The sequence below is a fragment of the Rhincodon typus genome, chromosome 11 (assembly GCF_021869965.1).
Source record: "Rhincodon typus isolate 14 chromosome 11, sRhiTyp1.1, whole genome shotgun sequence".
In the NCBI taxonomy this organism is placed as follows: domain Eukaryota; kingdom Metazoa; phylum Chordata; class Chondrichthyes; order Orectolobiformes; family Rhincodontidae; genus Rhincodon; species Rhincodon typus.
In genome coordinates, this window is record NC_063342.1 from 11478304 (window position 1) to 11501677 (window position 23374).

At 43.9% G+C, this 23374-nt stretch overlaps 1 protein-coding gene across 1 annotated transcript in view; it reads left to right on the forward strand.

Moving 5' to 3' along the window:
- Nucleotides 1–2569: 2569 nt before the first annotated feature.
- The window catches only part of jam2a (junctional adhesion molecule 2a), a 94205-nt gene continuing 73400 nt past the window's right edge, over nucleotides 2570–23374 (forward strand). The window contains exon 1 of the mRNA XM_048603021.1: nucleotides 2570–2666. Within this exon, the coding sequence (XP_048458978.1) occupies nucleotides 2570–2666 (97 nt within the window). The remainder of the gene's footprint in view (nucleotides 2667–23374) is intronic.

Here is a 23374-nt window from a genome sequence, read left to right on the forward strand (position 1 = left end):
TATTTATGAGATTGCCAAAGAAGCTAATCATATGGTGCACGGAACTGTAGGAATCCCATGTGTTTTTTGACCAATGAAGTTAGATAGGAGCAGAGCAGTACAAATGTTGGAAGCTCTCTGAGGTTGCTACCCAAGACAGGAAAAAATGATAACAGAATCAGAAGTTGCTGGAAAAGCTCAGCAGGTCTGGCAGCATCTGTGAAGAAAAAATCAGAGTTAACGTTTCGGGTCTGGTGACCCTTCCTCAGAAATCAGACAAAAGTGATGCTCCCTAACCTGTTCTTCCTCCCACCTATCCCCTCCTCCCACCTCAAGCCGCACCCCCATCTCCTACCTACTAACCTCATCCCCCCCCCTTGACCTGTCCGTCCTCCCTGGTCTGACCTATCTCCTCCCTACCTCCCCACCTACACTCACCTTTACTGGCTCCATCCCCGCCTCTTCCACCTATCTGTTTCCTCTCCACCTATCTTCTCCTCTATCCACCTTCTATCCGCCTCCCCCTCTCTCCCTATTTATTTCAGAACCCCCTTCCCCTCCCCCAATTCTGATGAAGGGTCTAGGCCCGAAACGTCAGCCTTTTTTGCTCCTATGATGCTGCTTGGCCTGCTGTGTTCATCCAGCTCTGCACCTTGTTGTCTCTCTTCCTTTACACCCCATTGTGTTGCCCATCCACATTTACTGTTGAACTGAGTAGCTCTCTAATAAAAACCAAAAGAACTGCAGATGCTGTAAATCTGCTGTAAGAAGGATGAGCAACACATGAGGGTGTAAAGGAACATCACTTTTGTCTGAGTTCTGAGGAAGGGTCATTGGACCAGAAACATTAACTCTGATGTTTTTCTTTACAGATGCTGCCAGACTTGCTGAGCTTTTCCAGCAACTTCTGTTTTTGTTGCTGAGTAGCTCTCTAGCCCATTGCAGAGGGAAGTGAAGAGTCAAACACATCACTGTGGATCTGGAATCACACAAAGATCAGTCAGATTTCTTTCATTTGCCTTAAAGAACTCATTCGTCGAAGAAAAGTCACACCGGACTCAAAACGTTAACGCTGTTTCTCTCTCCACTGATGCTGCCAGACCTGCTGACTTTCTCTAGCATTTACTGTTCTATTTTATTTCCAGACCTCCAGAAGCCGCAGCTCACTGGATTTTTTATTTGGGTGGATCGAGAGGAGACAGGGGAACGAGGGGCCGAACGTTCCCTCTCCCTGCGCTGTGGCCATCGCGCGATTCGTGGGACGGAAAGGCGAGGAGCGCAGCGCAATATTTGGCGGAGGAGTTCGGGCTGGCGATAGAGCCTCCCACCCAGCTCAGCAAAGGAGGGCCGTGGCACTAGGACCCTGCAGGCGCTGCCCTGTTCACAAACGGGAGAGTGGTTTTAGGAGAGAGAGAGAGGAAAAAAAAGTCTTGACTCACTGAGAAGGAGCAGCAAAAAGAAACAACAGGTCGGGTCTCATCCTGCTGCACACAGCCTAGCAACCATCTGAAAAGGCTCTGGCTAAACTCTCTGGGGGGGAACCTCTAGCAGACTGCCTGGAGTTGGGAGTTTGGTAGCTGCTGGTGGAGAGTGTGATAACATGGTGAAAGTTGAAACCTTTGTGTGTTCCTTCATCCTCCTGGAGCTGTGTAAGTACTTGACAAAAGTGCCTTCAAACGTTGTATGCCGCTCCTGCCTAACTTTGGCTCTCTCTGCCACCTCCCCTACCATCACCAGATCCTAACGGTTTCTCTTTGGTTGCTGTTTGGTCACCTTGAATCTGGGGAGTGAGCTGCTTTCTCATTGATTCCTCAGCAGTTTGGCAGCTCTTTGGATCTGCTTTTATTTGGGATTCGTCCCTGTTGTTGTTAATGTCCCCCCTCCCCTTGCAGCTTAGGTCTTGGGGGGAGAGGTGTTTGTAAATTATTCCTGCAGTTTTGTCCAAGAGATTCCCTACACAGGACGTGTTGGTGGAATGGAGGAAACTTTTGTTGAATTATTTGAAGCCCAGACCAGTAATCCGCGGCTGCCAAACTTTGGGGATTTAAAAGGAAGGGAAAATGAAATAGAAAATTCTGGAAACATGGTCAAGAGGATGGTTAACCCTATGTTAGAATATATGCCTGAGTTCAGACACAGAGTCTCCTCACACACAGTCAGGAGAGTGAGTGAGAGGACGATGGTGCTTGAGTTTAATACTCTTCGCCTCAAACAAGTTAATGCCGTGAGTCAATCCTAATGCAAAGGCAGGGATTGCACACCAAGCAAGGCCCCCCTCCCCCAGGTTTAATGTATCAGCAAAGGCTACAGTTTGCTGATCCCAACCAAGACAATGACTCAAGGCTAAAACAAAGAACTGCAGATGCTGAAGGTCTGAAACATGAAACAAACAGCTGGAGGAGGGAGGAACAGTAAAGTTTTGCACCTTCTGCAATTGCGTGGGAAGGTGCCGTGGGGGGTGTGAGGAGGTGTTGGAAATGGAAGAGGAGTGGACCAGGGTGTACCAGAGAAAACGGTCCCTGTAGAAGACTGACAAGGGAAGGGAGGGGAACGTGTGTCTGGTGGTGGCATCTCATCAGAGGTGGCTGAAATGGCGGCTGATGATTCTTTCAATGAGGAAACTGGAAGGGTAGAAAGTGAGGACCGCGGGGTCCCTGTTACTGTTGTGCAAAGGATGGGAAGCAAAGGTTTGAGGGCACGTGCAGGAAAATGGAAATCAGATTTGCGTTTAACAATAAAACAGAAATTTATTCTGTGAAAGAAATGAAGAATAAACCAAACTATTTACAAATTTAAAGATTTCAAAACAGATTAAAATGTAATTCCATTAATCTCAATTGCTTTCTCTTTCATATCTATAGTGGCACATTTTAACTGTGGCTTCAATTTCCTTGTCTTGTAAATCTGATAGGCTCCAGGGAGAGGCTTCATACAACTAAGCTTAGATTTTCTCTGCTTCAAGTAACTCCTTCAGAGTTGTAACCAAATACTTCTGGTTTGGAACTTTCAAAATAAACTTCTTACACTGAGGCAACTTATTTCTTAACAGTTCTAAACTACATATTCTTTTTCATGAGCTTTATATTTTCATGAGTTTTATACATTCAGATTCAGCTAAGACTTATGCAAACTGAAACTAAAAAATCTTTTTTTCCAAGCTATGATTGTTTTCCATAAGCCCAAGAAAACAATTCAGGAATCTTTTATCTGAAAGCCTAAAGCACCATGCTGTTTACCTTGTTCAATGATAAACTCTCCAAATGTAAACAAATTTGCATTAATCTTCAGAACCTGTCTCTCTCATGTTGTGTTTTTTAAAGATATCACAATGGCGTTAGAAAAACTTATAAGTTAACCAGTAAACCCCTTCAGACACTCTGAAAACCCAATGCCACTAGTTCAAAATTGAAAACACCAGAATAAATAAGATTAAAATATTTATAAATCTCATATGTATGTCACGGGTGGTACTTTAGGATCATATTGCATGAATCAGTGCTTCACAAACTTTTTCCCGCAGTGATCCCACTCTGAGGCAATTCCAGCACTTCAGAGAACAAAAATACAGAATGGCAATACATTTTCAAGTTGAGATGTTTCTGTGATTAGGAGGGAGTGTGGAGATGTTCTTCCCAAGTGCCTGCTGCCCTTGTTCTTTCAGGTGGTAGAGATCACGGGTTTCTAAAGTGATCATTATTCATGTGAGTGTTGGCTTTGAGTAATGGTAGGCTTATTAACTGTGGAGAGCATCACAGTTCAGTCTAATGATGTACTGTCCAGCAGAATCAAAACATAGTGATCAAGAGTGAGGATAGTGATCAAGAGTGAGAAGCATGGCTGAATAATCTCAACCGTAAATCCTCTTTTACTATAGCCACTTTACCAATGACTTAGACTCGGGATCTAACGGGGTACCTTCCTAGTCTGTGCTGCTCGGCTACTCACTGATGAAATTTGCCATGGTATTGGTGTTACTTTATCACAGGATTGTAAGTTTGGAAGTCCATTTAGCCTTGTGCTGGCTTATTAAAAGAGTTGTCCAGTTTTTGCTCTAGCCCTACGACTGTTTCCCTTCTAACATGTTTGATTTTCTGAAAAGTTTGGAAAGACATTTTTGTTTTTCTTAAAAACCCTGTTAGCTTGACTCTCTGTCAACCTTGGCACACGCTCAGCCAATGCTCAGCAGTAATGACATTAGTTCTGTACATGGACGGTAACACATTTTATATATGGAGCACCCCCCCCCTCCCCATATTGGCTGTAGTCCATGTTCTGCTTGCAGTCCAATGATCTTCACCCTTCTGAAAGAGAAAAAGGCCAAAAATATCTTACTCGTAAAAAATTCTTGCGGTTATACAGTGATGCATATATTACTTACATTTTGTGCATTAAATAAGAGAAGTCAATATGCTTTAAGCAGAACAATTTTAAAAGCGGTTCAGAAAAGGAGAGACCTGGTGATACTTGTACATAAAATCATTGAAAGTGTTAGGACAAACTGAGAATGTTCCTTAAAATGAACAGAATCTTGGGCATGATACATAGCTGCATAGAACAAAAATCAAGGAATTTACAGTAAATTTTTATACATCAATGTTAGGCCTCATTTGGAGTACAATTCTGAGCATCAAAGTTTGAAAAGGATGCTGAGTTCTTAGAGAGGATGTCAAGCAAAATACCAGAGGTATGGAACATCAGTTATGTGGAAAAACTAGAGATACTGAAGTTATTATCTACAGAGCAGAAATAATTAAGTAAGTAGCTTTAATAAAGGTGGGATGTTGATAGATGAAAGAATGTCTGCTGATTTTCAGGGTCAGTAACCAGATTCAGTGTGAAGGCAACAAAATAGCAAAGAAACATAGAATCCCTGCAGTGCATAAAGAGGCCATCAAATCTGCACTGATCCTCCGAAGAGCATCCCACCCAGACCCACCTCCACACCCTATCGCTGTAACATTGCATTTACCATGGCTAATCCACCTAGCCAACACACTACAAGGCAAACTCACTTAACTTGCACATCTTTGGATGGTTGGAGGAAACCAGAGCACCTGGCATAAACCCACACAGACACAGGGAGAACATGCAAACTCCACACAGACAGCCACCTGAGGGTGGAATTGAACCTGGGTCCGTGGTGCTGTGGGGCAGTGGTGCCACTAATAGAATTTATAGAACAAATTATTTACCATGGCATGTGCTGCCTGAAAGGGTAGTAGGAGTGAGTTCAGTAACGGTTTTTAAAAGGAAATTGGCTAAACCATTTTAAAAAAAGTGAAAATTGCAAGATGGGCAAGGATGATGTAGGATGATAAGCATGGGACTTGATAAATGACTCTGTCAAGGAGTTGGCATGAGGACAAAGGGATGATGGCCTCCTTTCATTCTGTAATATTCTAGGATTCTACTCCTTGCGATGTTTTAATACAACTCTCTTAAATATCTCAAAACGCAACAGCAACAACTTTCAATTGTGTTTTATATTGATTTCATTGAAGTGGAGGAACTGTTCTATGCAGTATCATACAGCTACAACAGTCATTTCCCACATGGCAGCATCCTACAAACTCCAGTGAGAGGACTGACATATTGGGGCTGTTTTTGGTATAGGTCAGGTCTCCTGTTCTTATTCCTAAATAAGTGAATGGGACCTCACTGCAATAATACAGTCACATATCTTAGAACATAAGTTTACAATGTTGGCCCTTATGAGCGCTACCTACCTACACTCATCTTTACTAGTTTCATCCCCGCCTCCATGACCTGTCCGTCTTCTCTCCTACCTATCTGCTCCTCCCACCTCACTGACCAATCCCCACCACTACCTACCTATACTCACCTTTACTAGCCTCATCCCCGCCTCCATGACCTGTCCGTCTCCTCTCCCACCTATCTGCTCCATGATCAACCTGCTATCACCGCCCCCCCTTCTCTCTATTTATTTCAGAGCCCCCTTCCCCTCCCCCATTTCTGAAGAAAGGCCCCAACTCGAAACGTCAGCTTTCCTGCTCCTCTGATCCTGTCTGGCCTGCTGTGTTCCCCCAGCTCCACACTGTGTTTATCTCTATCATGGGCATGTTGTTACAAATTAAGCCATCCTAACTTTGCAGAAGAGCAGGAGAGTGTCTTGAACTATTATTTGATCCTTCACCAATATCTCATGATAGTAATACATCATCTGGTCATTATATCATTGCTTTTTGTGGAATTTTACTGTGCTTAAGTTAGCTGTGTGATTCCTACATTGCAGAAGAGATTACATTCCAGAAATAATTCATTGTGCTCTAGAATATCGTGTCATGTGAAAAATGCAGTATTAATAGAAGCATTTATTCCTTCTAAAGAGGCGAGAGTTAATGTTTTTTCCTGTCAGCAATGCGTCATACTGGAGGTGTGGTTCACATACTATGTGCAAATTGTTATCCTTCAGATGTGGCCTTGGAGAGCAAGTGTTAGCAGAATAATAAACAACACAGGAACACACAGACACCCAGCCTGATTCTGTTTCCTCTGATGTCTTCACATGTGTAGTTGCTGGTAGAAACCTAATCTGTTTTACTTCTTCTCCATCCCAGTAGTGCTGAATCCAATTAAACATTTGACTGAAGCCAGTAAACTTAGTGCTGACATGGGGGTTGGAGGGGGTGGGAGGGGGGTGCGGGGGTAGGTGGTGTGGTGGTGGTGTCGGGGGTGGAGGGTGGTGGGGTGATGGGGAGGTGGGTAGCATGTTGCTGGAATCTCCCGGGTGCCTGTGGCTCAGTGCCACACACAGCACAAAGCTGGAAGCGGAGTAAATCAGACTCTCCTTGACTCTGGAATTCCAATCAGCTGCTCAATTGGAGGGACATGTGTCTTCACAAAGACAGATGGGAATGCAACAAGCCCCCGTTCAGTTCGCTGTCTCCCTGAGAGTTTGGAATTCCTTGGTATGGTGGAGCCTGTCTTGCCAAGTGATCTTCCTTTGCTACCTTTGTTCATAACGCTTTTTGTGTGAGAGTTTTGGGCTCGATAAAGCAAGGGAAGCCAGGGAATCTGATGGTTTTCCTGTTCATTCACAGTTCCATTAGTTATGGTAAAGCTTAGATGCAGAGTAAAGGTAGAGTCACTCAATCTGAATGAATTGCTGAAACCCTGCTGACTGGGTATGAGTGTATTCACACCATGTACTAGCCATCTCCTGGGTAGGTTGCCAAATGGGGCCTCTTTGATTCCACATTCACTTAGACTGCTCTACTGTTCCTCCTTGGTCCAACTGGCTATGCCTCAGGAGGTAGAACTCTCACCTCTGCGTCAGAGGGTTGACAATTCAGAATCCACTGTAGCAGCTTGAGAACAAACTCTGGCTTGGAGTTTCAGTGTCATAACGTGACAATGATTGCAGCTAAATCATTCAGCTTTCTGTATATCTTTCAGAACAGGTGGCCCTGTCTGCTCTCTCACAGTGGACCTGAAGAAGAGCAGAAACTTTGGTCAACATCACGAAAAGCACATCCCCTGGTTATAATCATAATAACAAAGAACAGTACAGCACAGGAACAGGCCCTTCAGTGCCGACATATGGTGCTTTTCTAAACAGAAAACCTTTTTCCTCTATACGGTCCATCTCCCTCTGTTCCCTGCCTATTCATGTATCTGTCAAGATGCATCTTAAACATTTCTATTGTATCTGCCTCCACCACTTCCTCTGGCAGCACATTCCAGGCACTTTCCACCCTCTTTGCAAAAAAACTCGCCTTTCACATCTCCTTTAAACTTAGCCCTTTTACCTTAAACCCATGTCCCCTAGTAATTGGCATTCTATCCTGGGAAAAAGACTCCAACTATCCATTCTATTCCCTGACTGTCATAAATGCCTAAGGTCACCTTTGACATTTAAGTGAAAACAAGCCAGGTTTGTGTAATCTCCCCTCATTGCTAATACCCTCCAAACCAGGCAACATCCTGGTAAACCATTTCTGTACCATCTCCAAAGCCTTCACATCGTTCTGGTAGTGTGGTGACTGGAACTATACCAATAATCCAAATGTGGCTTAACTACACTTCTACACAGCTGCAACATGACTTGCCAATTTTTACACTCTGTGCCCTGACCGATGAAGGCAAGCTTGATCATCTTATCCACTTGAGTTGGTACTTTCAGGGAACTGAGGACCTGTACATCTAGATCCCTCTGTATGTTAATGCTTCTAAGGTTCTGCCGTTTACTGTATATTTCCCTCCTGCATTAGACCTTCCAAACTGCATCAACTCACATTTGTCTAGATTTAATTCCACCTGCCATTTCTCCACCCAAATCTCGAGCCTATATCTATATCCTGCTGTCTCCACTGGCAATCCTGCTCCTTATCCGCAGCACCTCCAATCTTTGTGTCATCTACAAACTTAATTAGGCTACCTACATTCTCCTCTAAATCATTTGTATATATTACAAACAACAGTGGTCTCATAGCGATCCCTGTGGAATACCACTGGTCGCAGATCTCCAGTCAGAAAAATACCCTTCCATTGCTACTCCCTGTCTTCAGTGACTAAGCCAGTTCTATATCCAGCTGACCAGCTCATCACAGATCCCATGTGAGTTCCCTTCTTGTACCTGCCTGCCATCGTTAAAGGCCTTGCTAAAGTCCATGTAGACAACATCCACCATCCTACCCTCATCAATTATCTTTGTCATTTCCTCAAAAAACCAAGTTTGTGAGACAGAACCACCCCATGTGAAGTCATGCTGCCTATCTCCAATAAGTCCATTTATTTTCCAAATGTGAGTAAACCCTGTCCCTAAGAATCTTCCCCAGTAATTTCCCTTCTACTGATGTAAGGCTCACCAGCCTGCAATTTCCTGGATTATCCCTGTTGCCCTTCTTAAAGGAACAACAACGGCTATTCCCCAGTCCTCTATGATGTCTCCTGTGACTAAAGGGGATACGAAGGTTTCATACAAGGCCGCAGCAATCTCCTCAACTGCCCCTCCCTCAGCATTCTGGAATAGATCCCCTCAGGTTCTGGGGTCTTGTCTACCTTAATGCTTTTCAAAACACCCATCACCTTCTTTATGTCAACATATAAGAAAGATGTGGAAGCTTTGGAAAAGGTGCAGAGGAGATTTACCAGGATATTGCCTGGAATGGAGGGAAGGTCTTACAAGGAAAGGTTGAGAGAGCTATGGCTTTTCTCTTTAGAACGGCGAAGAATGAGAGGTGACTTGATAGAGGTGTGCAAAATGATCACAGGTATAGATAGAGTGGACAGCCAGAGACTTTTTCCTAGGGTGAAGGTAGCTACTATGAGGGGACATAGTTTCAAAGTGAGTGGAGGTAGATATAGGGGAGACATCAGAGGTAGGTTCTTTACTCAGAAAGTGGTAGGGGTGCGGAATGCATTGCCGGAGAGGGTAGTGGAGTCGGCCTCATTAGGGGCATTTAAGCGGCTATTAGATAGACATATGAATGATAGTATAAGGTAGGGGTGGAGGTTAGATAGACCTTAGGTTTAGGGTAAAAGGTTGACACAACATTGTGGGCCAAAGGGCCTGTATTGTGCTGTGCAGTTCTATGTTCTATGTTCTATATCATCATCCACCATGTCCTCCTTCTTTGTGAATACCAATGCAAAATGTTCATTGAGGAGCTCACCCACTGCATCCAGCAGCATGCATAAATTCACTCCTTTATCCTTGAGTGGGCCTACCCTTTCTCTAGCTACCCTCTTGTTCCTTATATATGTATAAGATGTTTTAGGAGTTTCCTTCATCCTGTTTGTCAAGGAAATCCCATAGCTCCTTTAACCTTCTGAATTTCTTGTTTAAGTTCTTTCCTACGTTCTTTATATTCTTTGAGGTGTCTGTCTGTCTTCAGTTTCCTTAGTCTTACATATGTCTCCTTTTCCTTTTCGTCTAAGTCCTCAATTTCTCTTTTCATCCAAGGTTCCCAATTCTTGCCATCCATAGCCTTCATTTTCACAGGAACGCGCTGCTCCCGAACCTTAATCAACTGGCCTTTAAAAAATTCCCACTTGCAGATGTGAATTTACCCTCAAACAGCTGTCCCCAATCTACAATCCACAGTTCCTGCCTAATATTCCTAATATTGTCATAGTTAGCCTCCCTCCATTTGAGTACTTTCACCTGAGGATTACTCTTATCCTAAGTAACTTAAAACTTAGAGAATTATGGTCACTGTTCCTGAAATTTTCCCCCACTGAAACTTCAATCACTTGGTTGGGCTCATTCCCCAATACCAGGTCTATTATGGCCCCTTCCCTTGTTGGGCTATTTACATATTGCTTCAAGAAACCCTCCTGGATGCACCTAACAAACTCCTCTGATCCACGCCCCTGACATGAAGAGAGTCTCAGTCAATACAGGGCAAGTTAAAATCACCCACCACAACAATCCTGCTGTTTTAACATTTTTCCATAACCTGCCCACATATCTGTTCCTCTATCTCCAAGTTCTTTAGTTCACTTGCCTTACCTTTGATACTCCTCACATTAAAACAAACGTGCTTCAAACCACCAGTCCTGCTGTATTCAGAAACTTCTCCCTGTCTGTTCTCCCTCTTAGTCTTACTGGCCTTAGCCTCTAACTCCCCTCGGTCATTCCACTTCCTGACCAACTGCTCTGGTTCCAGGCCTCTGCCACACTAGTTTAAACCCTCCTGTGTGGTACTGACATACTTCCCTGCCCAGACATTGGTGTGCCTCCAATTTGGTAGCAACCCGTCTTTCTTGTACAGGTCCCGCCTTCGCTGGAAGAGATCCCAATGATCCCCATATCTGAAGCCCTCCCTCCTACACCAACTGTTTAGCCACGTGTTCAATTGTAATATGTCTCGATTCCTGGCCTCAGTAACATGTGGGACAGGGAGTAATCTGGAGATTACATCCCCCAAAGTCCTGCTTTTCAACATCCTACCCAACTCCCTGAAATTCCTTTGCAGGACCTCGTCATCCTTCCTGCCTAAGTTGTTAGTACCAATATGTACCACAACCTCTGCCTGCTAATACTCCCTTTTGAGAATGCCCTATGCTTGTTCAGAGACATCCTTGACCCTGGCACTGGGGAGGCAATACACCATTGTGAAGTCTCTTTTGTGACCACAGAAACATCTCTGCCCCTGACTATAGAGTTCCCTATTGCTGCTACTGCTACTGCCACTTTGACCCTCTCTGCTGTGTAAAAGAGGCAGTGGTGGTACCACTACTCTGGCTGTTGCCATCGCCATTCCCTGATAGGCCATCACCCCAACAGTATCTAAAACGGTCTACTTGCTAGAGAGGGGAATAGACACAAAGGACCCCTGTACTGTCTGCCTGCCCCTTTCTAGCAGCCAACCATCTATCTCCCTGAACTTTGGATGTGACGATATATCTAACCCCTGTCTATGATGCTTTGTACATCCTGCATACTCCTAAGTGTGTCCACCTGCAGCTCCAACCAATCCAAGTGATCTGACAGGAGCTGCGGTAGGACACATTTCCTGTAGATGTAGGCGTCAAACTGTCTCTGATTTCCCACATTCCATAGGAAAAATATACCACCCCGCTGACTGCCATTTTTACTCTCTAGCAACTGCTTAATTTAAAATAAATTGCTATTAAATTAATTTACAGCTAACTGGATGGGGGTGGTAGTGGCATTGTGGTAATCACCCTGGACTAGTTATCCAGAACCCCCGCCCTGTGCTCTGGGGACATGGGTTTGAAACAAACCAAGGCAGATGGTGAAATTTGAATTGAATTAAAATTCTGGAATGAAAAACAATTGCAGTGGTGACCATGTGACCCATTGTTATAAAGACCCATTTAGTTCATTGATATCCTTTCGGGGAAGGAAATCTGCCTTCCTTACATGGTGTGATCTGCTTGTGAGTCCAGGCACATAGCCATGTTGCTGACTCTTAACTGCCCTCTGGGCAACTGGGAATGGGCAATAAATGCCAGCGATGCCCACGTCCCATGAACAAATTAAAGATAAATCATGTTGCTGCTCATGGGAGATTTTGCAAATTGATTATGTATTTCCTACGTCACACTGCTAAAAATATATTTCAAAGAACTTTGCTCATCCTCAGGTCTGTGAAATGGTGTATAAATTCAAACCTTTTTGTTCCTTTTTCTCCCATTCCATTCTGAACCTTGTGGGAGAGAGTCCATAGCAGCTGATTGCTTCCCTGTGGTTATTTAATCTGCTGCCAATGTTTGTTTTTATCCGTAGCATAGAATAAGTTCAGAAAAATCACTTGGGACACTGTTTATCAAACATCAAGACCACAGTGGTTTAGTGATAGACTACTCTGCAATTTTTGTAACACATTTCTAAGTCACCAGGGACATTGAGAAATTGACATTGGCAAAGCTTGAGAAAGTTCATTCATCTGCAACTGAACACTGCCCAGAAACAGAAAACTGTCCTTTTCTATTCCAGTTCAGATTCCTTCATTTGACAATCTACACACCAAGCTCTGCCATTATTTCCTATCTTAGTGTAAACCTTCATCCAAGATCCACAGGCAAAAAAGTAATAGCATAGTGGCACACTGGTTAGCATTGCTGCCTCGCAGGGCCAGGGACCTGGGTTTAATTCCACCCTCGGCAACTGTCTGTGCGGAGTTTGCACATTCTCCCCGTGTCTGTGTGGGTTTCCTCTGGGTGCTCCGGTTTCCTCCCACAGTCCAAAGATGTGCAGGTTAGGTTGATTGGCCATGCTAAACTGCCCATTGTGTCCAGGGACGTGCAGGCTTAGTGGGAAATACAGGGTTACAGGGAAAGGGTAGGGGGCTGGGTCTAGGTGGAATACTCCTTTAGAGAGTCAGTGTGGCATCAATGGGCCAAATGGCCTGCTTCTACACTGTTGGGATTCTATGAACAGGCAGTGTTAGGAGCAAATTACTGCACTTAATATTGTGTCCCTGGACTTAATGTTGAGTTCAACACCTTCAGATTGTGAACTCACTCCCATTTCTTCTCTTTTAGCTTTACTTGTTGCATTCTTTGTCACTATGTCCTCTACCGCCGCCCCCCGCCCGCTCCCCCCCACCCCCACCCCCCCCCAAAACTCCACTGGGCCATCTGTTCATTCTAGTTGCTGGAAAAGCTTAGCAGGTCCGGTGACCGGGCATGAAACGTTAACTCTGTTTTCTCTTCACAGTTGCTGCCAGACCTGCTGAGCTTTTCCAGCAACTTCTGTTTTTGTTTCTAATTTACAGCATCTGCAATTCTTTCAGTTTTTAATCTGTTCTTTCCAGTTTAGCTGTTAGAGACACCATTGTTGTGCCATTCTCACATTCCGATCTCTTAAATTGCTCTATCAGTACCCTTACTTCCCCATACGCCGCCTCTACACTACTGCATAAATGCTGAGCCCGCCACACTTCATGTCAGCTCTCATGAAGTCATCTAGCCTCGAAACATTAGCTTGCTATTTCTCCATGGATGCTGCGTGACCCGCTGGAATTTCCAGTACTTTTTGTTTTCTAGCAAGAAGTGATGTCTGATATCCATTGTTCCCTGGCTCATTAGGAGGGAGACAGTGGCCTAGTGGTATTATTAGTGGACTGTTAATCCAGTGACCCAGGTAATGTTCTGGTGAGCCTGGGTTCAAATCCCACCAGGGCACATGGTGGAATTTGAATTCAATAATAATCTGGAATTAAGAGTTTAATGATGACCATGAATCCATGTCAATTGTCAGGAATAGGAAACTGCCGTCCTTACCTGGCCTACGTGTGACTCCAGGCCAATGGAAACATGATTGACTCTTAACTGCTTTATAGGCAATAAATGCTGACCTAGCCAGTGATGCCTTCATCCTGTGTAAAAACAAATTCTGATTCTTTGTCAGTCTCGAATCTCAGCTGAGCTTTCTGAACTCCTTGTTCCCAGCTCTCTGCCTTCAAACTAAACAGAAACTTTTTAACTATCTTTCTCTCTGCTGTATTCTTTTGTTCATAAAATATCACTGGTCATGTTTCTGGCTACGTGGCAAAAGCATTCAAGTGAGACTGACTGCATTGCCCTGTGGGGAGCAGCAAGGACCTGATGGGCCTAATGGTCTCTTCCTGTGCTATAGATGTGGCTTATGTTGTGACAGCACATCTATGACAGCAATGCAGGCAAATTGGACGAGTTTAAATTGTGAAAACTAAACAGCATTGGCAAGTTGGGCCGAAGGGCCTGTTTCCATGCTGTAGACCTCTATGAATCTGTGCTGTATCATTCACTATGTGGGGAACAGTAGATAATTGAAGAGTAGGTAGTTTAAAGACATTCATTTCAAAAGAAAAAGATTTTCAAGTGAGCTGTGACATAAGGCCAAAAATAGTTCATCATTAACTGCTCTAGATATCCCTGTGTAAGTTGTACTGACCATTAATGAAACTACATCTGACAGAGCGATTGCAATATAACTATCAAGTAAAGTTTAATTCAGTTGTTGTTTACTAGACTCATCAATGATGAATACAGAGTGGCATTAACTCACATTATTCCATTGAATCTCAATAATCAAATTAAAACCCTGACAAGATTAAATATTGAAAATGTCAATCAAAAGCACAAAATCATCACAAACAATGCTAACTGGGTTTTTGTTTGGGTTTTCAATATCCCCTTGGCGTGTCAATAGTGTTGGAATTGCAAGAATAATTCCCTATCACTGGTTGCCTAGCGCAAAGACTGAATTAGTTTGGGTACGACTGGGTAGCTCATTCCCTTTATTGAAGGACATTAGTGAACTAGTTGGGATTTTTGTGACAATCTGTAAACTTCAATATGAATGTTCTAGTACAAGCTCAGGAATTATTTGATTGATTGAGCATTGTTTCACAATGCATACTGGTAGCATTTGAACGTGGGAGATGGAATTTTATCAGCCCTTGCAGGTAGGTGGGCTGATATCGTTCCCTAGGCAACCTTCACGATGGGACCCCTACACCCCAAGATCACATCCTGACCTGTCTGAAATTTTACAGGACAGGGGAAGCCGAGGGTCACCTCCACCTCCCACCCTTGGTCCAATTATTGGCCACTTAGGGGCATTTCCCACTCGGCTGCAAATTTTTGTTATCAATGAGAGAAAGTTAGGCACAACAGGGTGTGGGAAGCCAGGATACCTCCAGTGGGAAAAGGGAGGACCCCTGTCATTGATAGTAGGAACTGCAGATGCTGGAGAATCTGAGATAACAAGGTGTAGAGCTGGATGAACACAGCAGGCCAAGCAGCATCAGAGGAGCAGGAAGGCTGACGTTTCGGGCCTAGACCGTCTAGGCCCCTGTCATTGGCCTTCTTTTGAGTTTGGGCGCCTCACCGCCATTCTGTCCTGTTTCCCAAAACCTGCCTTGTGGCTTCATAATCACCTGTCCTTGCCATTGTGATCCTTACCTCACTTTCACTGCCTACCCCACCCCCAACCCAATCCCAGGAGTCCAGAACCAGGGATCACAATCTATGGATATGGGGTAGGCCATTTTGAACTAAGCTGAGGAGAAATTTCTTTCCCCAGAGAGTGGTGAGCATGTGGAATTCACAGCCACAGAAAGCGGCTGAGGTCAAAACATTGAATGTTTTCAAGAAGGAGTTAGATATAGTTCTTAGGGCAAAAGGGATCAAAGAGTATGGGGATAAAGCAGGAACAGGGGACTGAGTTGGATGATCAGTCGTGGTCATATTGAATGCGGGAACAGGCTCAAAGGGCTGAATGGCCTACTCCTCCTATTTTCTATATTTCTATGTCTCTCTTCCCACCCCCACAATGAGACCCTCCCAAACCTACTTCTACTCTGAGCTTCTGGAACTTGGAGCTGGATTTTACGATTACCAACATCTTCCTCTCCCGACATGTGACTAAAAAGTCAGTGGGAGCCCTCCCCTCAATCCTGATACCCTGACAGTAATTTGATTGGGGAGCAGCAATTATTGCATTAAGGCAAGGCTACGACCCTACCTCTTGAGGAGGTCCCATCTGAGAGAGCTACCCACCGACTGATCAGCCTTAGCTCCGTATTCCCAGCAGCTACAGTGGGAGTGCTGGAAAGCTCAGAAACCGAACTGGACTTTCCAAATAAATGCAGTGGCTGCAAGAGCAGGTCAGAGGCTCTGAACCCTGCGGTGTGTGACTCCCCAAAGTCTACTCACCATGTACAAAGCACAAGACTGGAGTGGGATGGAATGTTCCCTGCTTGCCCTGGATGAGTGCAGCTTCTGAATCATTGAAGAAATGTTGCTGTCCAGGACAAAGCAATCTGCTTGATTGGCACCATGTCCAATGCCTTTAACATTCGCTTCTTGCACATTGTGGGGTAGGACAAAGCTCCTGAGTGTCCACCAATAAATTGTTTACGGTCCTCAATCAGCCCATGGTCAGGCAGACCACCCAATATCTCCATGCCCCTTCTACCCCAAGGGAGCCCTGGATGACAGATAGAAACAGGAGGGTCAGAGATTCTACTCACTCTGAAAGCTGGCTCTGTGCGAGCTGGATCAGTGTCAAGGACTCTCCACATTTAAATAAAAGGTGACTTGGTGACAGGATACCGGTCTCTGTGGAGTTATTTCAGGGTCAACAAGAGAAAAACCTGCTCCTGAAGAAATTCGCTCGCAAAAGTCATTTTTGAGTTGGGGTAAGCATTTCTGGCATCATGACATTATTTGGGAAGTTTGACTCATTTGATCCTGCTGTCAAAGACTGGGCCCAGTATGTGGAAAGAATGCATTATTTTTTCAGGGTGAATGACATTGGGGCAAATGAAAAACAATGAGTAATTCTCCTGACAGCTTGTAGACCCACAGCTTTTTTGGTTATAAAGAGTCTCACTTTCCCTGGGGCACTAGACACTAAAGATACTATCAAGAGTTGATGAATTTAATTAAGGAATATTACGACCCCAAGCTGCCTCTAATTCTGAGATATTATCGGTTTTACTCAGCAATTCGAGAACCAGGGGAACCCGTCTCGGGATTTTTGATGACTGGCTGAGGCATGTGACTTTGGTTTAACTCTTAATGAGATGTGTAAAGACTGTTTGGTGTGTGGGATTAATGACGTAACCATACAAAAGCACCTACCTGCTGAAGCCCAATTGGACTTCAAACAGGGCAATACAACTGGCTTTATCCTTGGATTAGGCGGCACATTATTCTGGAGAGCAAGAGTGATTGTCCCAAGCAAAGGTTGCCACCAGTTACTGGCTGAACTCCACCAGGGTCATCCAGGGGTTTTTAAAACGAAGATGTTGGTGAAAAGTTATGTCTGGAGGCCAGGATTGGATGCAGACATAACTGTGTTGGTGGGGTAGTGCCCAGAGAGTCAACAAAACTTACTGCCAGCAACTCCCCCGCATTCGTGGGAATGGCCGGGTAAACTATAGATTTGGTTAAATATCAACTATTCGGGTCCTTTCATGGGCTGAACATTCTTAGCCATTGCGGATGCCCACTCAAAGTGCCTGGACGTGCACAGAGTTCATTCATCAAACATGAGGACAACAATAGAAAAACTGTGTGCATCTTTTGCAACACACGGGCTCCCAGAAGTATTGGTCACAGATAACAAGCCATCGTTTATCAGCCAGGAATTTGAGTATTTCCTAAAGTTGAATGGTATTTGTCATATAAGGACAGCTCCACACTATCCATTGTCTAATGGTTTGGCAGAAAGAGCAGTTCAAACTTTGAAGTCAGGCTTAAAGAAAACAGCTTACAGCTTCACTGGATACCAAACTGTCCCAGTTCCTACTTGATTATAGGACCACCCCTCATGCAACTACAGGGATAGCTCCAGTAGAGTTGCTAATGGGGAGAAGACTCAGCACAAGGTTAAGTCTGAACAAGTGGATGTTGGGGGGAGGGTTAGGTATGCCAATGCCAGACACAAAATTTCCACTAAGCTAGAGAGGCAGCTTACTCCAGGAGACAAAGTTTGGTGTAGGGACCACAGGAATGGTCCTGTATGGGTAAGAGGCATGGTTGTTGCAAGGTAGGATCCAGTGGCGTATAGTGTTCGAGTAGGTGCTATAGTCCTGAATAAACACATGGACCATATGAAAGCTGCAAACTTGCAAACTGTGCAGGAGCAAAATGTGCCCAGCTCCTCCAACTGTTCCAGAACCTGTGCGTTCTCCCTCTCCATCAAGCATTGATGATACCTTGGAACCTGAGATGGACACAGCAAATGTCACTGCCTTGATGCCCTTGCTACCAGAAGAAGCGAATGAATTTCTTCCAAGATGCTCCAGGCACAAGAGATGAGTTACTTGTACATTACACACTGCCTGTATCAGAGGCAGAGTTGGAGGAACCTGAATCAGTGCTGAAACACCCCGGGAGGAGCTACAAAAAAAAGAACAGACCTATGTTCATGGACCCGGGGGGGGAGGGATGTAGTGATTGTAATGAGGTTAGCCAGGTGGAGCTCATAGAGTATGAGATCCCTGATTGGGGCTGTTAATCTGATCCAATCAGGGAGCCCTGGCTGACAGCTATAAACAGGAGTGTCAGGGTTTCTGTTCACTCTGAGAGCTGGCTGTGAGGGAGCTGGATCAGTGTTAAGGACTTCCCATGTGTAAATAAAGGGTGACTTGGTGATGGGATACCAGCCTGTGTGGAGTTATTTCATTTCCCTGGAAGTGGCCTTTCAGAGACTGACTTCTCACTTACTGTCTTTTTCCTACTTTTTACTTCCTACTTCTCTTTTTCTCACTTTCTCTCACATGCACACTCTCTCTCGCTCTCTGTCTCTCTTTTGCTCTCTGTTTCTCTCTTTCAGTCTCATACTCTCGCTCTCTCTCATTCTCGCTGCCTCTTTTTCCCCTCTTTATCTCTTAATTTCTCATACTTTCTCTCTTCCTGTCTCTTTTGCCTTCTTTCTGTCTGTCTTTCTCTATGTCTCTTTCACTCTCTCTCTCTGTTTCTTTCAGTGTCTCTCATTTTATCTGAAATAACAGTCTTCATCTCTTTTTCATGTTGAAGGGCCTCTTATTGGCCAGATGGTTCATTATATATCTGTCTAGCTCATTAAATGATAAATGAATATTTCAGATCACAGTAGGATTGATAACAGGTTAATTGACCTGTAGCACCCCTCTCTTCCATTCACATGCATATACTTAACCTTGGGATATTTATTATTGGCACTGGGATGAAGAAAGCAAACAATATATCATGCTCCAGCATTAATTGTAATGAGAATGTTGACTGAATTTCAAGTATGGTCTGCATCCAACCCACTAAAAGATTGACAAACTGAGAGCTACCGGATTTCTGAAACCAGCTGTCCCGCCGACCTCTCCTGTATATCCATCACTCACTTTGTTTGACCTTTGGCAGCTATAAAGTCATGAGGTGCTTACTTTAGAAATTCATCTCTTAGTCTCCTTCAAACCCCCATCTCTAATTTCTCTTCCTTTGGCCTAAAGTTAGTTTTTACGCTGTTTTATTATTTACTTCTTTACTAATTATATCTCTGTGAAGTGTCTTGGCACATTTTCCTGTGTTAAAGCTGTTTTAAAAAGTCAGGTTGCGACTGTGTAATCTATCTCCGGAAAACATTGTGGGATGTTTGGAAGTAGAGAGGAAGTATGAGGAAAGATAGGCAGCCAACTAAAAATGCTTTCCCAAAGCCTTCTATAGCGTCTAAATAGTAAAAGGGTGGTAAAGGGAAGAGTCGGGCTGATAAGGGACAAACAAGATTTCCAGCTGGAGATGAGGCAGAGCTGGGGAGTTAAATGCACACTTTACCTCTGTTTTTAGCAAAAAGGGAGATGCTTGCCAGGCCGTGGTGACTAGGAAGGGTTCAGAATTGATAACAAGAAGTGCTAGATAGACTTGGTGCTTAAAATTGACAACATAGTGGGACCAGATGAGATGTATCCAAGAATTTTAAAGGAAGTGAGAGTGGAAATTGCAGGGATACTGGCCACAGTCTTTCAGTCTTTGTTGAGAGGTACTGAAAGACTGGAAAATGTAAATGTTACAGCTTCATTGAAGATTGTAGGTATAAGCCCAACAATTACAGACCGGTTATTTTAACTTCAGTGATGGTGGAGTTTCGAGAGACAGTTGTTCAGGATATAATTAGTAGTCACATGGGAAAAAGTGGGTTGATTCGGAAGAACCAGCATGGATTTCTAAAGAGAAATCCTGTCCAACTAACTTGCTAGAGTTTTTGAATTAAGAGAATGACTCGATGAGGGTAATGTTTTTGAAATGGTGTACATGAACTTTCAGAAGCATTTGATGCAGTGCCACTCATCAAACTTGTGAGGAAAGTTATAGGTCATGGAACAAAAAGGTCAGTGACAACATGCATACAAAATTGGCTGAGTGATTGGAAACAGAGACTAATGGTCAATGAATATTTTTCAGGCTGGAGGAGTGTTTGTAATGGAGTTCCCCAGTGGTTGATATTGATACCCTTACTTTTCCTGAAATATCTTAGTAAACTGGATCTTGGTGCACAGGGGACAGTTTCAAAGTTTGCACATGTTATGAAACTGAGAAAAATTGTAAACTGCAGGGGTTAGTGTATAACTCCAAAAGGACATTGACAAGTTGATGGAGTGGACAGTTTGGTGGCAGATGAGTCTCAATGCAGGGGGAGGTGATGGTGTAGTGGTATTACCACTTAGACTATTAATCCAGAAACTCAGCTGATGTTCTAGGGGGGTGCAGGTTCGAATCTGACCATGGCAGATGGTGGAATTTGAATTCAGTAAAGAATCTGGAATTAAGAGCCTAACAATGACCATGAATCCATTGCCAATTGTCAGGAAGAACCCCCCATCTGGTTCACTCATATCCTTTAAGGAAGGAAACTGCCATCCTTACCTAGTCTGGCCTGCATGTGACTCCAGACCCACAGCAATATGGTTAACTCCTAAATGCTCTAGGTCAATTAGGGATGGGCAATAAGTGCAGTCTAATCAGTAATGCCCACATCACATGACTGAATTTTAAAAAAAAGTGTGAGGTAATGCAGTTTGGTCAGAGCATAAAATCGAGGATTCAATTCTGAAGGGGGTGCAGTTGCAGAGGGATCTGCGTGTACGTGTGCACAGATCATTGAAAGTATCAGGACAGATGGAGAGCAAAGTAACTGAAGCATAGGGATGTTCTCAGCTTTATTAAGAGGGTCATAAAGTGAGAGCAAAAAGCTGAGGTTGAATTTGTATCAGACACTTGTTGGACTTCATCTGGAGTATTGTGTAGAGTTGTGGGCCCCCCATTATAGGAAAGATGTGAATGTATTGGTGAGGGTGCAGAAGTGATTTACAAGAATGGTTCCAGGAATGAGAAACTTAAATGTTGAGGATAAACTGAAGAAGTTGGGACTGTTCTCCTTGGAGAGAAGAAGGCTGAGAGAAGATTTCTTAGAGGTTTTGAAAGTCATGTGTAGTGTAGATGGGAAGAAACTGTTCCTGCTCATAAAAGAATGAGAGGGCATAGATTAAAAGAGAGGATGAATACGTCAGGGCTATTTTCCCTGGTGCATCAGATGCTGAGGGGTGACTTTATAGAAGTTTATAAAATCATGAGGGACATGGATAGGGTAAATAGTCAAGGTCTTTTCCTCAGTCAAGGGGAGTCTAAAACTAGAGGACGTAAGTTTAAGGTGAGACAGAAAAGATTTAAAAGGGACCTGAGGGGCAATCTTTTCACACAGAGGGTGGAGCCTGTATGGAATGAGCTGCCAGAGGAAGTGATGGAGGCTGGTACAATTACAGCATTTAAAAGGCATCTGGATGGGTAAATGAATAGGAGCAGTACAGAGGGAAATGGGCCAAATGCTGGCAAATGGGACCAGATTAATTTAGGATATCTGGTCGGCATGGATGAGTTAGACTGAAGGGTCTGTTTCCGAGCTGTACATCCCTATGTGCAAAAGAAGCAAGAGTGAGTAGTTAGGATATGGAATGCACTGCCTGAAAGTGTGGTGGAGGCAAGTTCAATTGAGACATTCAAGAGGGGTTTGGGTGTTTATTTGGATAAAACTGACGCGCATGGGTCTGGGGGAAACACAGGAGATTGGCACCACATAATGATACTCATTTAATAAGCTGCTTCAGGCACAAAGGGCTGAATGGCCTCCTTCAGACTTGTAAGACTTCTGTGACTTTTCTTACCCTTCAGAATAAGTTTGTTCTCAACTTTAGCTGCTTTTTAAAAAGAAAAATCTTTGCTTCTGGTTCTTTAGAGACAGCAGGCACAAGGCCCCAGCAGATCCTGTGACTATATGTGGTAGGACTACAGTTCTTCAAACCTTGGATTGTGTGCAGCAAGTGAAGGGTCTGCGGGGGCTGATGCGTTTCTCTGTTGCAGCGAAAGCAGTCATCCAAGAATATTCATACAGTTTCTCAGCCTCTTCACAAGCCAGTTTTACTTTCTGAACACACAGCTTGAAAGCACAACAAAGCCTTGAGGAATTGTATAATTGCCTGCTGAGGGAAAAATGGCATGAGTTCAGTTCTTTTTGTTCTTTATTTCTTTTCAGTTGCCGAAGAGTTTGGACTTTTTTAAAAAAAAAATTCCACACAGGATCTCCTTGAAGTGCTTCGAGTGAAGGCACAGAATTCAATATTGCTTCCCTTTCCTGCACCCCTGCCCCTTCCATTCCCAGCCCTTAAATATAGCAAGCAGCAAGAATGTTTTGGTGTGGAGGAAACTTGTGCAAGGTTTTTGTCTAAAGATTTTCAGATTTTCTCCTTTGCTTACCTGAAGACAGGAAGTAATCCAACTTCATTTTGATAAAACCTTAGCAATAAGACCACAAAAAATAGGAGCAAGGTTAGGTCATTTGGCCCCTCAAGCCTGCTCTACTGTTCAATAGTATCATGGCTGATCCAATGCAGCCCATATCCACTTTCCTGCCTTTTCCCCGTAACCCTTCCTGACTGATCAAGAATCTATCTCTCTCAGCCTTAAATATACCCAAGGACTCTGCCTCCACAGAGGAAGGACTTCCAAAGATTCTAAGTACTCTACGAGAAGAACATCCTCCTTATGCTGTATTAAGTTGTCACTCCTTTATACTAAGATGCTGTGCTTTGTATCAAAATCATAGTCAGGATCCATCTGTTTGGAACAGGCAGCCTTTATCAGCAACAACTTGTATTTACATTGGCACTAAAATAATAATACAGTCCAAAATGTTTCACAGGATTTTTATCAGATGTATTTAGCGCTACAGCCACACGAGATGATTTGAGGTGAGGTGACCAAAAGTTTGGTCAAACTCGAGGAGGTTCTTGTGGGAGGAGAGAGAAGCAGAGAATCCTGAGAGAGAGCGCCCCTGAGCTTGGCGCCACCTATACGGAAATGATTAAAATCGGCAGTGCTTAAGAGGCCAGAATTAGATGAGGCTGAGGGAGATTAGAGATAGCGACAGATGAGTTCATGGAGG